We start from the raw sequence: 20,141 nt of genomic DNA, 5'->3' as shown, positions 1-20,141 counted from the left end.
CTCATCAGAATGTCCAGTCCCTGTATGCCTGTGTAATTGCCCTCCCAGCACTGATCACCTTCTAATGAGCTTCAGATTTTCCAATTTCCTATTCCTAGTTTGACTGTCTTCACTTGGGTTGAGTCAGCTCCCTGATGGCAGGTCTGCTTTGTTCACTGATGTACCTCAACTGCCCACAAAAATGTCTGGCAAATGGAAAGCAAACATTTCTTGTTGAATAAACAAAGTTAAAAAAAAAAAAAGCATTGAATTTTGACTGTTACTGCACTATACATTTGGGCAAAAGAAAAGTAAAATTTTAAACATTAGGAACATGCCTCTGTATTTATTCCACATTTAATGGCTCTTAGAAAGATTTCACTATTGTGTCCATATTATTTCCTTTTACTGAAGAACCTATCCTAGGGCTGGGGCTGGGGCTCAGCGGTAGAATGCTCACCTAGCACATGCGAGGGCCTGGGCTCAATCCTCAGCACCACATAAAAAAATAAATAAATAAAATAAAGGCATTGTATCCAACTACAACTAAAACATAAATATTTTTTTAAAAAAGAAGCTATCCTAGTGTTTAATACATAAGGTATCTTTTCCATTATTTTTCTAATAGTTTTTGATATCACATAAGAAAGTTACTGGTGTTTGCATATTCAGCTTGCATATGACACTTTTCTAAACTAATATTTGGTAATCTTTTAACTATTTTTTTCTAGATGTAATTATTTATAGAATACATGACTTTATTTTTTCTTTTTCAATATTTATACCTCTTACTTCATCTTAGGTGAAGGGTCAAAACAAAGAATAGTGTTACTAGTAGCAAATGTTCTTATTTTGGCTTTGATTTTTAGACATAAAGAATGCCTCTAACAGACATTGGCTTTTGGTTCTAACATACTTTTTTATATTAAGAAAACCACTGAAAATGTTAGGATATGGATTATTTGTGTAACACAAAGTTTTTTTGTTTTTATTTTTTTTTTTAGTTGTTGATGGATTCAATGACTTTATTTTATTTATTTATTTTTATGTGGTGCTGAGGATCAAACCCAGGACCTTACACATGCTAGATGAGCACTCTACCATTGAGCCACAACCCCAGCCCCTGTAACACAAAGTTTTAAGAAGCTAAATGTGGTCAGCCACGGGATGCATCATGTGATACAGAGAAGACTTGAGTCCAAACCAACAGCAGCATTTATAAGGTCTGCAGGTAATAAATCTCTCAGTATTGCTGGCAAGTGATTAAAAAATATGAATGGAGGACAGGAATTTTATTTAAGGCCCCCCCAAAATAGTTTGGTATATCTTTTACATTAGTCTCTACCCTATACATTTATACTGTTTTATTATGGATACTTCAATTCAATCAACAATCTGCCAGAATGCTGTGGTAAGAAAGGGCTGACAGGCTCTTTAGTGTCAGCAAGTTGGGCTTCTTCATTTTTTAAGCTTCTTCCTAATGAAAGTAACATTCACATTTATTATACAAAATCTGGCAAGTTAGAAGAATATTTATAGAATGTGTGCAAGTACAAAAGTGTTTACTGCGGCAATTAGTGAAAGACTACAAATATCAAGGAAATGATACATCATTATTGTGGATTACTAGGCGGTCATTACAAAGTATAATAATCTATTTGTACCAACAATGGTGAGTTATCAAGGTATAGTGTTTTGTTTTGCTTTTGTGATACTGGGGACTAAACCTAGGGCCTTACATGTGCTAGGCAAGTGTTCTACCATGGAACTACACCCCCAGCTCAAGATGTAGAGTTGAAAGGAAAAGCATTATAGGTATTATATAAGGTTTGATTTATGAACTATCCCATACCCGGTTCTCTCCAAAGACCCCCAACCCTGCCTATGTGCTCACATGTATATGTGTACATAGAATTCATAATACTTGGCTATGTCACAGATGTAACAGGAGGGAATAAGCACTGGTAGGCTGTAACTCCAGCTGGTACAATGGTATAGTTGTAACTCTAGAGTGGGACTGGGGTGGTGATGAGGAACTTCTACTTTTTACTTTATCACCTTTTAATTTATTTATTTACCTATTTATTTATTAGTTGTAGATGGATACAATACCTTTATTTTATTTATTTATTTTTATGTTGTGCTGAGGATCAAACCTAGGGCCTTGCAGTGCTAGGTGAGCGCTCTACCACTGAGCCACAACTTGTAAATTCTAGGATATATTCAATGAAGATTTGATGAAATATCCACTTGGGATAGTGTCTTGTACAGAATCAGTACTCAATGGGAAGAATCAAAGATCTTTAGATTGGGTATTTTTGGAATGAATGAACAAATAAATAACCTTTCTTGGGAAAATACTGGAAGCCTAATTATAGAGTACTGAGAAATTTAAAAGGCTTGAAAATAAAGAAGGTTGGCTCCAATTTTTAACCCTTTAAGCCAGTTTTCAACAACTTCTATTGTTGTTTTATGTATAAAAGAGACTACTCTATATAGATACAGTTTTAAAAAAAAATGTTTGTGGCCAACTCATAGTCTGACAGAAGTTAACAGGAGTAATGGCTGGTTATCAAGGGAGGCCGCTATGAAACAAGGTTCAGATTCAAAGCAAATAAAAGGATGAAGGAAAATCCACATGTGATTCCCTTCCAGACTTTGCAGGGTGGTGGTGGTGGGGCTCTATTTCATCAGAAGACTACCGCTATTCAGGAAGAATGCTCTGGTTTGAGTTATCATTTACTTTCATATCACTCTGGTAATTGGTTCTATTTGGAAAGGTTACTATCCAATTTTTACTGAAAGATATTACTTTAGCTACTCTTTGCTTTAGAACTAATCCCAGTGGAAATTACTTTTTCTTTAGAAGAATTTTCAAGATATTTTTTCATTTAAGTAATTTCACAGCCAAACATCCCTCACCCCTTAGCTCTTAACCTTACTGATCTCAGTTGTTATTAGTAAAAGGAATCCTATTTCTTGTAAAAATGTAGTTAAACTACTCAGAGAAACATAGGTTAACTAGTAGAATTAAATTGTATAACAGGATTATTTCTCTTTACTCTTATATAATTATAAACAGGGCAAACTAAACAATGTAAAGATTTTACATAGCACTAAAAAAAATACAGAATCAAGGGAATCAGAATAAAGATTTTTTTGTTGTTTGTTTTGGTACTGGAGATTGAACCCAGGGTCATTTTACAACTGAGCTATGTACCAGCTCTTTTTATTCTGAGATAGGCTCTTGTTCAGTTACTGTGGCTGGTCTTGAATTTGTGATCCTCCTGCTTCAGACTCCTGAGTCACTGGGATTACAGGCATGCACCACCATACCAGCTGAAAGAACTGTGCACAACAAAAGTAGATTCCCTCTAACATAAATCATTAAAATTATATTATAAATTTAAAAATTTAGCTTAAAAATGCTATACATTTATATCTATCATGAATAAATACTACTAATAATAGTAATAATCCTATTATACAATTTAATCTTCTAATAAAAATATTAATTTTTTCCATATACTGCCAAAACTCTATATACTACCAAGACTTTTAGAAATTTATTGAATAATTCTATTTCTGAGTGGGCTTTAAACCAAATAACAAAATTCCTATGTTACTTGAGTAAGTGATTAATACTGGTAATATGTGTCTTCTTTTTTAAAATATTTATTATTTATTTTTTATTTGTAGCTGGACACAATACCTTTATTTTTATTTATTTAGTTTTATGTGGTGCTGAGGATTGAACCCAGGGCCTTGCATGTGCTAGGCAAACTCTCTACTGCTGAGCCACAACCCCAGCCCTGATGTCTGGGATAGTCTTCTTTTTTTAGAACAAGCCAATACAAAAAGAATGAGTTTTAATTTCTCACGAATCAAGTATGAATCAATGCATTTTTATTCCTGAAGTGCTCAGGGTAATATGGATGTGACACCTGTCGAAGCACACAATGTAGTTATTGTCAATGCTTTAAAATGGTACGCATGTTCTGACTCACTTAAGAAGTCTGAAAAAATTCAATTATAAAGAAGTAGGTCAAGGCCTATAACCACAAGAGTATTATTGGTAGCAAGAAAATTGCAGTTGGCAATATAATATCAGAAAAAAACAAGTGAAGAAAATTGGAGGAGGAAAGGAGCACTGTTTCCACAAACTGTACAGAATCGACATCCACACAGAGGGTAGCTCAAACCTCTCACTTGCATAATTATGCCAGATATACAATGCCCCTAAAATTTCAGGAAAAGAGGCCTACAAAGGAACAAACTGACAGCTGATATTTCCATAATAATACCAGCTTTCCTATATTTGAAAGTTAGAATGCTCTGGGGCCCAATTTTTTAGTGCTATTCTGTTTTCTATAAATCGATTACTGTGTAATATAATCCATTTTCTTAAGTCAAACCATTTATACACAGATGACTCCCAAATTTATATTGCAGACCAGACCTCCCTCCTGAACTTCAGACTCATGGATCCAGCTGTTTATGCTACACTTTTATGGGTATAATTACAGATGTCTCACACTTAGCCCTCCTATTCCGCACTGTAACCTTACAATTCCATCATTCTAGTGGCTGAGGCCAAAGACATGGATGTCATCTTCTATCCAACCCCCTCCCACACCCTGGCTCCCACCATGCCAATCTCCAAGTCTTATCTGCCAGAAAATTCTACTATTTCTACCTTCAAAATATATTCAGGATTTGACTACTTTCCATCATACCCACTGTTGCTATCCTGGTCCAAGCCACACCTTTGTCTCATTTGGATTATTAACATACTTCTAAACTCCTTTCCCAGCTTCTGCCTTTTTCCCCATTAGTTACTCAGCAAGCAAAGTGATCCTGTTAAAACAGAAGTCAGATCATGTCACTATTCTACCTAAAACCCAGTGGTTCCCAATCTCACTGGGAACAACTCTAAGCCTAAAAATCAACTACATGATCTTAAAAGACCTGGCCAACACCCTCACCCTTGCCTCACCTAGCATCCTACTCAGCTTTCCCTCATTTCCTTTGCTTTGGCCGCACTGATCTCCTTGCTATCTCACAAGCACACTGGGCACAGTTCTGCCTTAGGGTGTACTATGCAGTCATCCAAGGGTTCTATTTCCTCAGATGGTTTGATACCTTTACCTCTTTCAGGTCTTAGTTCCAACACTATCTTTCCTGGTCATTCTACCTAAAATTGTAACCCCACTTTCAACCTCCTAAAACTGCCCATTCCCTCTCCTTGGTTTCTTTATCTCCTTAAGTTCTCACTAACACATCATAAATTTTACTTAATCACCTTGTTTATTATCCCCCACCCCCATTAAAAAGTAGTCCTCAGAAAGCAGAGATAAAATTCAACTTGGAATTCTAAGTGTTGAATATATAACAAAATAAAAAGGGCAAAAACAAGACATATTTTCAGGTAAATAAACAAAGAAAATGGAATAAAATAATAAATTTTAAAAAAGATAATTACATTTAAAATTTTAAAAGTACTTTGGAATAATTAAAGAAAAATCCATATGGGAACTTTTTGACATCTATATCAAAATGTATGAGATGCAGTTAAAAATGTTCAAGAGTAATACATAGTTATAAATACTTATATTCAAAGAAAAGGGTAAATAAATGACTTAAAATATCAAAAAAGAACAACAGGTTAAATATACAAAATTAGAAGAAAGAAGATTGTGAAAATGGAAAGAGAAATTAAAGAAACAGAAAAGATACAACAGAGAAATCAAAAAGCTAAACATGAAAAAAAAATTAAACTTTTAAATATCTGACTTCAAGTAAGCAAAATTACTAATAAATCTTTATCGCTGTAGCACAAACTTACAAAAATTTTTTCATGAGAATATTATGAAAATATTTATGTCAAAACATTTGCAAATTTATATAAAATGAACACATTTTAAAAAATATTTCTCTAAAATATTTTTAGAGGTACTAAGCAACTCAGTGAGGCCCTATCTCTAAATAAAATACAAACATAGAGCTGATGATGTGGCTCAATAGTTCAGTGCCCCTGAGTTCAATCCCTGGTACTCACCCCCCCTCAAAAAAGGAAGAAGAAACAAAGTCCAAAGAATCCTACAACCATAGCAAAAAAGATTATAACAAGCCTAACTGGTTTTATACACAAGTTCTAAAAACTTTAAAAGATTAATTCCATTTTAATATAAATTCCTCCTGAAAACAAAAAATTGTGTGCATTCTACAACTCACGTAATCAGATTGCTGTAACCTTGATATCATAACCAAAGAAAAACTCAGAGAAAGGAAAAGTACAGGTCAATCTTATTCATGAAAATAAATGATGAAACATGAAACAATATATTTGTAAACCAAATCAAGCAATGCCTTAAAATAGAACATACTATGAATAAGCTGCGTTTATTCCAGGAATTCAAGAATAACTCATACCACGTAACTGACCACATAAAAAGATAAAAACAATTTTAAAAATTACCATCTCAGATGCAGAAAAGACATTTCATTAAAAGAAAACATGTGATTTAAAATAAAACTCTTGGGATATTTTTAAAATTAGAAGTAAGACAAGGATGACCATTATATTGCCTTTATTGATACCATTCAGGAAATTCTAAGAATAAAATGAGAAAAAGAAATAAAAGTTATAAGAATTAGAAAAAATCAGAATTGTTTCTATTTGCAGATGATGATATTATCTTCATAGGTAACAAGCTAATAAATTAAATAATTAATTATATTGTAGAGAGGTAGTTCTCATAAGATGCCTATATAGATAGAGGTTCTCTCTAAAATGATGTATTCAATTTAATTCAAATAAAAACACCAACAAAGTTCTTTGTGAGTTTGTCAGAGATAAGTTAAAAATTTATGTGAAAAAAAGAGAACAATTAAAACACTTGTATAGGAGTTTGTTACTGGCTCAGTACAGAAAAACGAACCAGTTAACAGAATTGAGAGCTAAGAGACTCTGAATACTCAGAAACTTGACATACAGTGATGGCACTGAAGATCAGAGGGAAAAGGACTATTTTGGCCTGAGACAGCTGTTTTACCATATGGAAATTAGATCCCTTTCAAACATTATACAGAAAAATCAATTTCAGATGGATTAAAGACAAATGTGGAAAAGAAAATGTTAAAACTTTCAGAAAATAACATAGTATAACTCTGACCTTTAAGTCCTAAGGGAAAATATAAATTTGGAGTCTTCAAAGAAAATATAAACATTAAAACCTAAAACTTCTCTTCATCATAAAACAACAGAAGAAGCAGCTATCTATCCATTTAGAAAGAATATACAGCTATGTATCCATTTACCTACACACAAAAGGTTGGTATATAGAATAGACAGAAAAAATGGTCCTAATCTAAAGGAAGATCATAAGAGTTCACTGAATTTCAGAAAGAACTAAGGAGGAAACAGGCATGACCTGTTAAATTAAATTTCATATTTCTAAAAAAAAAAAAAGTCAAAACTGGCATCAAACAGCTTTTCTGAAATTCTAATGGTTAGAAGAGAATGATTCTGAGGGGAAAAGAAAATCGTGGCAGTATAATCAGAATTGTTTAGTAAGCCAAACAACTATCAGGGTATGAACGTCACAACCTGGAAATACACTGCCCTTGTAACTTTTCTAGAAAAAGGTTGAGCCAAAGAGAAGACAGAATGAATTCAAAAGAAGACATGGTACACAAGCAGCAGTGGTAAGACTACATGACTATTGATGACACAGGAGATATAAATTACTTAAGACAGGAGAGGGTAATAAAAAATCCACTCTAGCTTTTAAAAGATTTTCCTCTCATTCCTGACACTTCGTGATTATTTTCCCTTATTCTTTTCCATTTCCTCATTTTTGGCTTTTAGAGCAAAGAATGCCAGAAGAGAATTGCTTTAGCTCACTTCTGATTCATTTATAAGGTTTTCAGTGGTATTTATTCATTTAATTTTTATTTGTGACAATAATTTTAAAAACATTTCCAGTTTTCCAGTTTTTTGTTTTGAGATTGCTTCTTTTGTAAAATAGACTATTCTTGTTTAATTTTAATGGACTATCTACTTGAATTTCAACAATATGAAATCAGTTATTTGTGTTTTTACATTAAATGTTTTGGCAAGGACCTTTTGCTTTTAACCTGTTGATTCTCTTCAAACTGTCTAATCATGTTTCATTTTCAGTTTGTAAGTATGAATGACTATCTAGTTAAGTGTCTTCTGATAAAACTTTCTTCAGTTATGAAAATGTTCTATTCCATAGTGTCCAATGTAATAGCTACTTGCTACATGTGGCCACTGGGCATTAGAAATGTGGCTAGTGCAAATGAGGGACCAAATTTTAATTTTTATTTAAATTTAATTAATTTAAACTGAAATATAAATAGCCACACATGGCTGGTGGTCACTATAATGGACAGTGCAGGTATAGATTGTTCAGTATTCTTGGCTCAAATGGGCTCTTTCAGCAAATGTACTGATCACTACTTACTTCTTCAGCAACTGTATTCCTGTTCATAGTCTGGTAAAGAATTCCATGGAATGTACAAAGGAGGCTATTAGGGGTATCAGGTGCCAAGTTCCCTAGGCTGTAGTGCAGGAAAAGGCCTGTAGGTGGACCCTTTCCTTTAACAGGGCTTGATGGGAAGGTATCTCTTCCAGTCTTTGGGTCTTAACCTTCATACTCCAACACCCGCCTAAACACACACACACACAAGGCCTAAACACACACACATACAATATGCATTGTGGTAAACAAGAATGGACGGCGGAGAGAACAGACCTTTTCAGGAATGGGATTTTTTTTTCCCTCTAACAGCAGTTGCATTGCTCCAGCACAAAATTAACTGTCAGAAGAATGCCAAATAGAGATACTTAGTATTGCACTGTGGTAACACTTTGATAATAAAAAAATAATGGCACTTAAAAAATCTAAAATCTTGGGCTTTCTTATCAATATGAATCAAACACAACTTGATGGGTTTGACAGCAAATGTCCAAATGTTTCACTAAGCTATGAAATTATTCAGCAAGTAAACAATACAAATGTGAGTCGTAGAGGGGATATTCAATAGGTACGCTAAATTAAAATTAGAGCCTCTAATTTGAATGTAACTTTAGAAAGAAGAATATACACACTACTAATTGGGTAAACCAAAGATACCAGTACCTTAAATTGAAAAACCAGTAAGAATTTTGAGATGATTTTGAACTTTATATATATATTTTAAGTGCTCAATGCCACTGGCAAATTATAATACTTTTAACATTCTTTTGGTGTGAAAAATTCCTCATAATTTTCTCCAAATAATTCTCAGATGCACTATAGAATAAGAGATTAAATGACATTTTTAGTCTCTGATACGCTAGATAAGAATTCCCAGGGCCTTCTTCTCTAAGTTTTTAAAAGCAGCAGAGTAGCTACGCAGGAGAAATAGAGGACTTGGGGCTAGGGTTGTGGCTCAGTGGCAGAGTGCTCACCTGACAAGCATGAGGCACTGGGTTCGATCCTCAGCACCACATAAAAATAAAATAAAGGAATTGTGTCCACCTACAACTAAAAAATAAATATTTAAAAAAAAATAAAAGAAGTAGATGATTTGAAGACGTATAAGTGACATATATTTGATGGGACCCTGCTCAAATTATTTATGCCTTTGAGCTTTGATTTTCTCATTTGCAAATGGAATACTATTATCTGTCTTAAAATTATTAAAAGGGCTAATTATTAGCATACTCAATAGTCTCTAATATATTCTTTCAAATTTGCTTGCTATATTTGCCAAACAGACTCTACTGAAATAGTTCTGTGTACATATTTGCACTGCAGAGAATAGTATCCTCTCAAAATTCATGTCTACCTGGAACCTGTGAATGTGGTCTCATTTGGAAATAGAGTCTTTGTAGATGTAATCAGGCTAAGATGAGGTTATTTTGAATTATAGTGGTCCCTACATTAGATAATTGGTATCCTCAAAAAAAAAAAAAAAAAAGCAAATAAACAGACTTGGAAGAGGCCATGTGATGATGGAGATAGAACCTGGAATGATGCTGTTGTAAACTAAGGAATGCTAAGGACAGCTGGCAAGCCCTAGAAGTTAGGAAATGGTAAAGAAAGATTCTTCTCTAGAACCTTGAGAGAAAGCATAGCCTTGTGACACACTGATTTCAGATTTACATCCTCCAGAACTGTGAGAAAACACATTTCTGTTGTTTTAAGCCACCCAGTTTATGGTATTTTGTTATAGCAGCCCTAAGAAATTAATGTAGTATTTATTGATCACCAAAACAAAATGTAAGCATTCTGGCTCATCTCTCACCAGAAAAAAAGTGCCTTATATTTGTTTTGTTCTATGGCTGAATGACAGAATGTGATTCATATTCTGATCTTGTTTAATATGGAGTTCCTAAGAATACATTTTAATAGTGTTTTAGTTTGTTTTCAAGTGACCAAAACTCAAACAAATTTAAAAAAAAATGTGTACATGATCTAACCCCAGCTGAGTCTTAACATTACTTCAACTCATATAACTGAGGAGACAAAAACCTTAAACCAACAACCCAATCCTAGAGCAATCCCAGAACAAAAAAGAACTATACATGTAAAGATACATGTATAAAACAGGAAAGGGAACAAACCTCAATTGATGCCCAAGTCTAAGTCCTCTGAAAACATGAGGAAAGGGGCAAACAAACCTCCCTCCAAAATTCACAATCCCGCAACAAAGGATCCCATGCATAAGGAAGTGAATGAAATTCCAGAGAAAGATTATAAAAAACTCATTATTTAAATGTTCAGTGAACTAAAAGAAGATCTAAGGAATGAATTACAAGAACAAATACGAACATGAAAAATTATTTCAATAAATAAATAGAAATATGGAAAAGAAACCAATTAGAATGCCTGGAAATGAAAGTCACAAACAATCAAATTAAAAATTCACTTGAAAGCGTCACATCATATTATATTGCATACAAAGTAAAACTTCAGCCCTTGAAAAACAGTACTTCAGGCCTTAAAAGATAGGGTATATGAACTTGAGTACACAGTATGCAGTAAATGGAAAAAAAAAATACAGAACATAATCAGAATATACAAGAACTCTGGGACAGCATCAAGAAACCAAACCTGAGAGTCAATGGGACAGAAGAGAACATAGAGATAAAGGCTTAAGGCATTAAGAACACTTTCAATAAGACAGTAACAGAAAACTTTCCCTGTTATCAGAAATGAGATCAGCATCCAAGTACAGGAGGCGTAAGGATCCCAAAAAGACCAGATCAGAAGAGAATTTCTCTAAGACAAATCATAATCAAAATGCCTAGCATAGAAAATAAGAAAAGAATATTAAAAGCTGCAAGAGGTCACATAGGCAAATCAAAAAGGCTCATTTCTTACTTCTCAACTTGAACTCTAAAATCAAGAAGGGCCTGAAGTGAGATATTCCAAGCTCTGAAAAAAAATAATTGCTACACCTAGAAAAGCTCTCTTTCATATTCAATGGGGAAATAAAAACCTCCCATGACAAGAGTAAACTAAAAGAATACATGACCACCAAGCGAGCACTACAAAGAATACGCACAGATAAACTGCACCCTGAGAAACCCAAAACCAAATCCCAGAACTCCCAAATAGATGAAGATCAACAGAGGATTAATCATCTAAATGAAAATCAAGACAGAATTAAAATAACAAAAGATAAAAATGGTAGTAAACCACAAACACATATCCATGATAACACTGAATATAAATGGTCTCAACTCCCCCCAAAAGACATGGATTATCAAAATAGATCAAAAAGCAAGATCCAGTTATATGTTGTTTGCAAGAGACTCATCTCATAGGCAAAGACATTCACAGGTTAAAGGTAAAAGGATGGGAAAAAATATTCTATACAAACAGGAGTCTGAAAACAAGCTGGAGAAGCTATTCTCATATCTAACAAAATAGATTTTAAGCAAAAATTAATCAGAAGAGACAAAGAAGGTCACTACATCCTGGTAAAGGGAACAATCCAACAAGAAGATTTAACAACAGTAGATATATATGCCAGTGCAGTAAAATGTCAGTGCACCCAATTACATAAAAAAAAGAAAATACTCACTGACATTAAATTTCAGATCCCAATACAATAATACTGGTGATTTCAACATATACTTATCACCAACAGGTATGTCATCAAAGCATAAAATGAATAAAGATATAACCAAACTAAATAATATTATAAATCAAATGGTCCTAATAGACAGTTGTAGAATACTTCACCCTAAAACAGCTGAATTTACCTTTTTTTCAGCAGCTCATGAAATCTTTTCCAAAATAGACCTTATTTTAGGTTTTAGCAAATACAAAAACAAAACAAAACAAAACAAAACAAAAACCCTGATACAATCCCATGAGTCCTTCTGGAATGAAACCAGAAATCAACAGCAAGAAAAAGAATACAAACCACATAAATATATGGAGATTAAATGATACTCTTTTAAGTGAAAAATGGACCAAAGAAGAAATTAAGAAATTCTTACAAACAAATGGGAACAAGGATACAACATATCAAAATCTCTGGGTCAGTAGAAAGCAGTACTATAAGGAAAATTTATTACATTGCATGCCTACATTAAAAAGTATTAGAGAGATCCCAAATAAATAAGTTTATGTTTTACTTCGAGGCTTAGAAAGGAAGAAGAAACTAATTCCCAAATCAGTAGAAGACAGGAAATAATAAAGATCAGAGCCAAAATTAATGAAATAGAGAATAAAAAATACACAGAATAAATGCAACAAAGAGTTGGTCTTTGAAAACATAAATAAATATTGTCAAAATGACCATACTACCAAAAACAATACACAAATTCAAAGCAATCCCCTTCAAAATTCCAATGGCATTCTTCACACAGAACCAGAAAAAACAGTCCTTAAAATTCAATTGGGAGAATAAGAGACCAAGAACAGCCAAAGCAATTATAAGCAAGAAAAGTTAAGTGGGAAGCATCACAATTACCGATCTCAAGCTATACTACAGAGTTATAGTAGCAAAAACTACCTATTGGTATCAAAATAGACATGAAGAATAATGGAATACAATAAAAGACTCATAGACGAACCCACATGCTTACAGCCATCTTGTACTTGACAAAGTTGTCAAAAATATATGTTGGAGAAAAGACAGTCTTTTTAACAAATGGTGCTAGGAAAACTGGACATCCATATGTAGAAGAATGAAATTATATCCCTATCTCGCTCTGAACAAGTCAAATAAAAATAGATCAAAGACTTAGATATTAGACTAGAAACCTTGCAACTGTTAGAAGAAAACACTCTATCATATAGGTGCAGGCACTGACTTCCTCAACAAATCCCCTAAAATTCAAGAAATAAAACCAAGAATTAATAAGTGGGATGCCACCAAATTAAAAAGTTTCTGCATAGCAAAGGAAATGATTAAGAATGTGGAGAGAGAACCTACAGAAAGGTGGAGGGGAAACCTTGCCAGCTACTCTTCTGACAGAGTATTCATAATCAAAATATAAAAAGAATTCAAAATATCAACACCAAAATTACAAAATACCCAGTCAATAAATGGGCAAAAGAAATAATGTTTTTTAGTTTGTTTTTTTGCAGAAATTTCCCCAAAAGAAGACAGAAGGCCAACAAATATATGAAAAGCTGTTCAACATCTCTAGAAATCAGGGAAATGCAAACCAAAACTATATGAAGATTTCATCTTATACCAGACAGAATGGCAATTATCAAGAACACAAATAATAAATGCTGGCAACAATGTAGGGGAAAAGTACATTGATACATTGTTGGTGGGATTGCAAATAAGTACAATCACTCTGGAAAGCAGTATGTAGATTCCTCAAAAAACTAGGGATGACACCACCATGACCCAGCTATCTCACTCCTTGGTATTTATCCAAAAGAACTAAAATCAGCATACTACAGAGATGCAGCCACTTCAATGTTTATAGCAGCACAATTCACAATAGCCAAATTATGGAATCAGTCCAGATGCCCATCAACAGATGAATGAATCAAGAAAATGTGGTATAAATATGCAATGGAGTTTTACTCAACCATAAAGAATGAAATAATGAAACTTGCTAGTAAATGGATGGAAATGGAGAACATCATGCTAAGTGAAACAGGCCAGACTCAGAAAATCAAGGATAGAATGTTTTCTTTCATATGTGGAAGCTAGAGCAAAAGTAGGGAAAGAAGACCATTGTTGGGGTGGAGGTGAGAAATGGGATATTATAAATACATAGGGAAAATCAGTTAGTACAAGGAGAAAAAGAGAGGGAGAAAGGAAAGGAAACAGGAAGAATATGAAATAAATTTAATAAAATCATGTGTATACCAAAGGGACTTTCACCTTATGTATGTGTAGAAAGTACCAATCAAAAATAAATAAATAAAGGAGTAAAAGGAAGTTCAGTAGAGTAGAGGAGGAAGAATAGGGTGAGAGAGAAGGGGGAATGGGGATTGAAATCAAATTCCTTGCAAGTATGATTTTGTCAAAATGAACTCAACTACTATGTATAATTATGGCTTAATAAAAAACACTAAAAAAGTGTGTATGTGTGTATGAATATGTAATAAATCCCAATATTATGTAAAATTATAATGTACTAATGGAAAAAAAGAGAAAAAAGCTAATAAAGTTTGGATCACTAAAGAAAATGTGAGTCTGAGTGAGAGAGTAAAGGAAATAAATTTCATCATATCAGTAAACATTTGACTGCCCATTGTGGGTAGGGCACTAAAGTGCCATAAAATTATTTTCAGAGAAACTTAAACTCAATGTACAACTTGTAATTTTTTTTTCAGAAATAGAAATAATCACTTACCATGGTACTACAATCTCGATTAGCTTGATCTCGTTCAAAAGACTTAATTTTATTGGAACTCATTTCATCAGTGTCAGCAATGACATAATGTCTAGGTGAGTAAGCACTGGACAAGCTCCCAACCAGCCTCAGGATCTCTGTGGTATGACCACCTGGAAAAAATATTGGAAGGCCTAAAATTAATAAATACACAATGGACATATCCATTTGACCAAGTTATACTGATATCATGTTTTCAAAGATGGGCACAGGGCTTAAAAGATAGGAAGACACTGAAAACAATAATCTGTCATTGTATAAACACTACTTTTGTAAAGGGAAAAGATAATGTATAAAAATAAATTTGACATTAGCAGTAGGTACCGAGGAAGGTATAACGAAGTTCAAGATATAGTTCCTGTAATTAAGAAGACTGATAGGAAAAGGTCAAGACACACATCATAGAGTAAGATAAAAAGGATGCAAGACAGCAAGAAAAACTAAAATGGGAATGAAAGCAAGTAGATATCAATGTCCTAAGAGTTAGGAAGATGTGGTAAAAGTTCAGGTAAATCGAAAGGTAAAGATAATGAACTGACAGGAGTAGGGAGGCTACTGGGAAGAGATAGGGATTGTTAGAGCATGAGATGAAGATCTGAGATGTGTTTATGTAATGATGTGAATACTGGAAAGAAAGGTGAAGATGAAGTAAGATCAGGAAAGTAAAATGAAAGCAGTTACTGAAGACTTCTGTATAGAGAAAAAGGTAAAGGCATGAGCCCTGGCCAGCAGGGCTTGGATCTTCTTAAGGAAGATTTTTTTTGTTCACCACTGTAACCTCACTTCCTAACAGAGGTCTCAGCACACTGCAGATCCTCAAATATTTACCAGCTTCACCATATTTATTTTTTACTTTGGATTTTTTGTTTGTTTATTTTTGATGCTAGAGATCGAATCCAGGGCCTAGTACTTCCAAGGCAAGTACTCTACTCTACCACTGAGTCCCCAGTCCCAACATTCAGTTTTTTAAATCATACAATCTCCAAAATTTTAATACCTTAATTTTAAAAGCATGAATTTAAAAGCAGAATAAAATAGACACTAGTATTGCTGTATGTATATACGTGACTACATCCAATGTGATTTTGCAACCTGTACACTCAGAAAAATGAGAAATTATACCCCATTTGATTCAAATGTATGATATGTCAAGATCATTGTACTGTCATGTATAACTAATAAAAAATAAAATAAAAAATAAATAAAAATAAAATTTAAAAAGATAACTATCATCATTTCCTCAGTATCTGTGAAAGATTATTTACAGAATAGACATGAAACCAAAATTCACAGATGTTCAAGTCCTCTAGAAAGAATGGTATAGTATTTGCATATAACTTACATACTTACTCCTGCATATTTTAAACCATCTGTAGATTATTTATAATGTCTATTATAATGTAAATATTACATCATTGTTATAATGTATTGTTTAGGAAATAATGACAAGAAAAAAGTCTGTGTATGTTTAGTACAAATGTAATTTTTTAAAAAATATTTTTGATCTGCCATTGGTTATATGCAAGGATAGAGAACCCATTGGACACGGAGGGAAAGCTAACTGCATGTTCACTGTGGTTTATTTCGTGCAAACAACAACAGCAATGAAAGAATATCTATCACAAACCATTTAAGCACAATAAGGAACTATATTACACCTATTTTAGGTTCATGTCACAAGCTCTGTGCTTCAGCCAGGTTGATGTCTTCAGCATTCTCTACATTCACCTTGTTTGTTACCTCCTCTTTTCTTTGATCAAGAGGGGGACCCCTTATCCCACCTCCTTTATAATTTTAAGAATGAGTTTTTAATAATAATAAATACAAAGAAATATAATCAAACAAATTAAGTATGGGTTTCCACTCGACACACATATGTATATACATATATTTTTTAGTTGTGATTGGACAATTAAATTATTAGCGTACTCAATAGTCTGCCTTTATTTTATTTAGTTTTATGTGGTGCTAAGGATTGAACCCGTGCCTCACATATGGTAGGCAAGTGCTCTACCACTGAGCTACAAACACAGCCCAAGATATTTCTCTCTCTCTCTCTCTCTCTCTCTCTCTCTCTCTCTCACACACACACACACACACACACACACACACTTTTTGGGGTTTTTTTGGTACTAGGGATTGAACTCAGGGGCAATCGACCACTGAGCCACATCCCCAGCCCTATTTTGTATTTTAATTAGAGACAGGGTTACACTAACTTTTTTTTAATAGTAGGAAAGGAGTAGTTTCTTTCCAGGTTCTAGAAGGAATTATACATAGAAAGAAATGTGACACAGATTAGTGTGAATGTCAAGAATTATAATCACACACTGACTTTATAGAATTTTAAAGTAAGAGATGACAGGGGTATGTCATTTACACATTTGGTTCATACTCATTTCGGTATTTTTATTTTTAGCCTTAAAAAGTGTTGTGGTTTTCAAAGTGGGTACTTGTTTTCACAGCTGGAACAATTAAGGATAAAACCTAATATTTACAACATCTTCCATTGCAATGGAAACTTCATTATACCTGCTTTAATAGTCTTCTCTCTCAAAAGGAAAACTTCATTAAGTACATTCATTGAAAATTTAACTTTCCTACTGAAGTCATTAAAATTATGAACTCTGGGTCTATTTTAGTAGATATATTATTGAGAAATAAAATCATCACAATTCTACCTTAAAATATATACAACATCTAATCACTTCTCACCAACTCCTTTGCTATCATTCTGATCCAAGCCACTGTCACTTTTCACATGGATTATAAACACAGTTTCCTGGTCTCCACCCTACCCCCTCATTTCTCCATCAGGGTATTCTCAACACAGCATCCAGTTGAGATCCTATTGAAAAGAGTTGACTGAAGTACTTAGCTCTGCTTAAAACTCTCCAATGGTTTTGTGTCTTATGTGGAATAAAAGGCTTTTTGTAATCTGATTGCAATTTCTGCTCCTTTTGGACCTTATCACCTGCCTCTTTCCCCCTTATTTAGTCTACTCTGGTCACCTCTGACCTCCTTGCTATTGGATATCTGTCATTTTCCCAGGAGGTGTTCCTTGACAATTCTTTTTAAATGCTACTTCTCCTCCCATGTCATAGTATTTATCACTACATAACTTTACTATGTAGTCTTATTTCTTTCTTTTGCCTTTTACATCCCCCAATGTCTACCCCACTAGAAGGCAAACACCAAGGCAGGGGTTTTTGTTCATTGTTACTGCTGTACTGCCAGTGAACATAAAATAATATCCTATCCTATTGTTGAAAGAATGAGTTCAATATTAAATCTAAAATTTGCCCAAGGAGAACACACTGTGTATCAAAGGAAAAGTAGTATATTTTGAAAGATGTCCTCTGAATATAAGTGCTTGGCTAATAATATTTTATAGTACCTAAAGATCAAATGTTACTTGGTTTTCAAGGTGAACTTTGAAAATACTTTTTCCCTCCTCAAAAAATTTCAGCATGAATTATTAAATTTACTTGATTACAAGTGGTTTTTTTTGACTTGCATGATTCTTGAAGGTCCTTGATCCCTCCCTACCCTGAATGTGCTGAATGAGGGAAGACACTACTTGTCAGATGAATTTTCAACAATTTTGGATTCTAGTCCACCAAGTCCAATATTTCCAAGTGAACAGCTTTAACATCTATCCATTTGTTTAAATCAGAAACCTGGACATCATCCTTTAGCCTTTCCTTGTCTCAAGTTCAGATAAAGTGGTGCCCTTTCTGAAGACTGCATAGCCACGGCACAGCTGTGCACTTCTTCTACAATTATATAAGATTTTTAGCACTTACCTCATTGTGGCAAGTACTCATTTTGTATTGTCATTTGTTAGTCTTTCTGTATTCTCTATTTCATTCACTGTTGTATTTTTGTGTACTTCTCAGTGCTTAGCACATAGCACTCCATGTAATATTAGTTTTATTATTTCCAAAGCTTAGCTTAGTGCCTGGCCTATCTTACAGCTCAAAATAAACACGCTAAATGAATAAAGTAATAAATTATATTTATAAATTTGTTCATACTTTAAATATTCTAATTGCACACAATCTCCTGGTATTTCCAAATGTATATGTATGTGTGTGTGTGTAGTCATGCACTACATAATGATATTTTGGGCAATGATAAACAGCATATAAGACAGTGGTCTCATGAGATTATAAGGGAACTGAAAAATTCTTATCATCTAGTGACATGGTAGCTGTCATAACACAGTAGCTACAAGGCAATACTCACATGTTTGTGGTGTTTCCTGTCATAAAAGCATAGCACATACATTCAAGTATAGTAATGCATAATACTAGATAATAAGTGACTGCTACTGGTTTATTTACTATTCTTTTTATTGTTACGGTGTACTCCTCCTTTTTATTAAAAAATTGTAAAATAAAATATATCCTGTTAACAGCAGCAGAAGCCTCACCTATCTCATGTTTACTGCTTCTTAATTGTATCATTTTCTGTTGTGTTTGATTTAATCTTGTTTTGTGTTGTTCACCATGGCCCTAGGACTATACCATAAATACGCATACCAGATAGCCTCGGTGTGTAGTATTCTATAACTTCTGGGTTTGTGTAAGGATCTCTCATGATGTTTGCACAAGGACGCATTCTTAAAAGGTAAGCCATGCATGATTATGAATGTGTGTGTGTGTGTGTGTGTGTGTGTGTGTATGAGATTATAAGGGATAAGAATATATTCCTATCAAAATTGTCCATTTAAAATCGTAAATGCCTTCAGAGCTGGTAGATATGGATTGTTTACCTGACAGGACAATTTATTGCTCATATCCTGCCACCCTGTATGCACAGTTCTACGATCTGTAGTCATTGATTTTGACCGTGTGGGTGTTGTATATTTAGAAATGAAACAACTCACTTTGCTTCATTTACTATTTAGTATTCTTGTTTCCTAAATGAAAGACAAAGTGCCTACATTAATAATGCACAACAGCCAAACAGGAAAACTGTATGTTAGCATCAAAAGCGTCGGCGTTCTCTGTTCACTAATTATTTGTTACAAAGGAGAGGCTTAATTACAGACAAGTGTAAATTACTTATTATTAAAAGGGAAGGAGCCGCGTCAGAAAATTGCATTTTTTTTTTTTTTGGCCGGGCTGGGCTGATTCCGGTAACGTAGAGAAACTACAAATCTCAGCATGCACCGCTCCGAAGAGCACTAAGGAGGCCAGAGAAAGCGTCGCGGTGTACTCTGGGGTGTGTAGTGACCGACCCAAGCCCAAGAGGCACCGCCGCGATA

General features: G+C 33.8%; 1 protein-coding gene across 1 annotated transcript in view; it reads right to left on the bottom strand.

Annotated features, from left to right (window-relative positions):
- Alg14 (ALG14 UDP-N-acetylglucosaminyltransferase subunit) overlaps nt 1–20,141 on the bottom strand; it is an 88,130-nt gene that overhangs the window by 67,804 nt on the left and 185 nt on the right. Inside the window, exon 2 of the mRNA XM_076861781.1 lies at nt 14,831–14,982. Coding sequence (XP_076717896.1) covers nt 14,831–14,982 — 152 coding nt within the window. The remainder of the gene's footprint in view (nt 1–14,830; nt 14,983–20,141) is intronic.

This window comes from Callospermophilus lateralis, chromosome 7 (genome assembly GCF_048772815.1).
Source record: "Callospermophilus lateralis isolate mCalLat2 chromosome 7, mCalLat2.hap1, whole genome shotgun sequence".
Classification (NCBI taxonomy): Eukaryota; Metazoa; Chordata; class Mammalia; order Rodentia; family Sciuridae; genus Callospermophilus; species Callospermophilus lateralis.
Note: the sequence above shows the minus strand (reverse complement) of the source record. Positions and strands in the feature narration are given on the sequence as shown.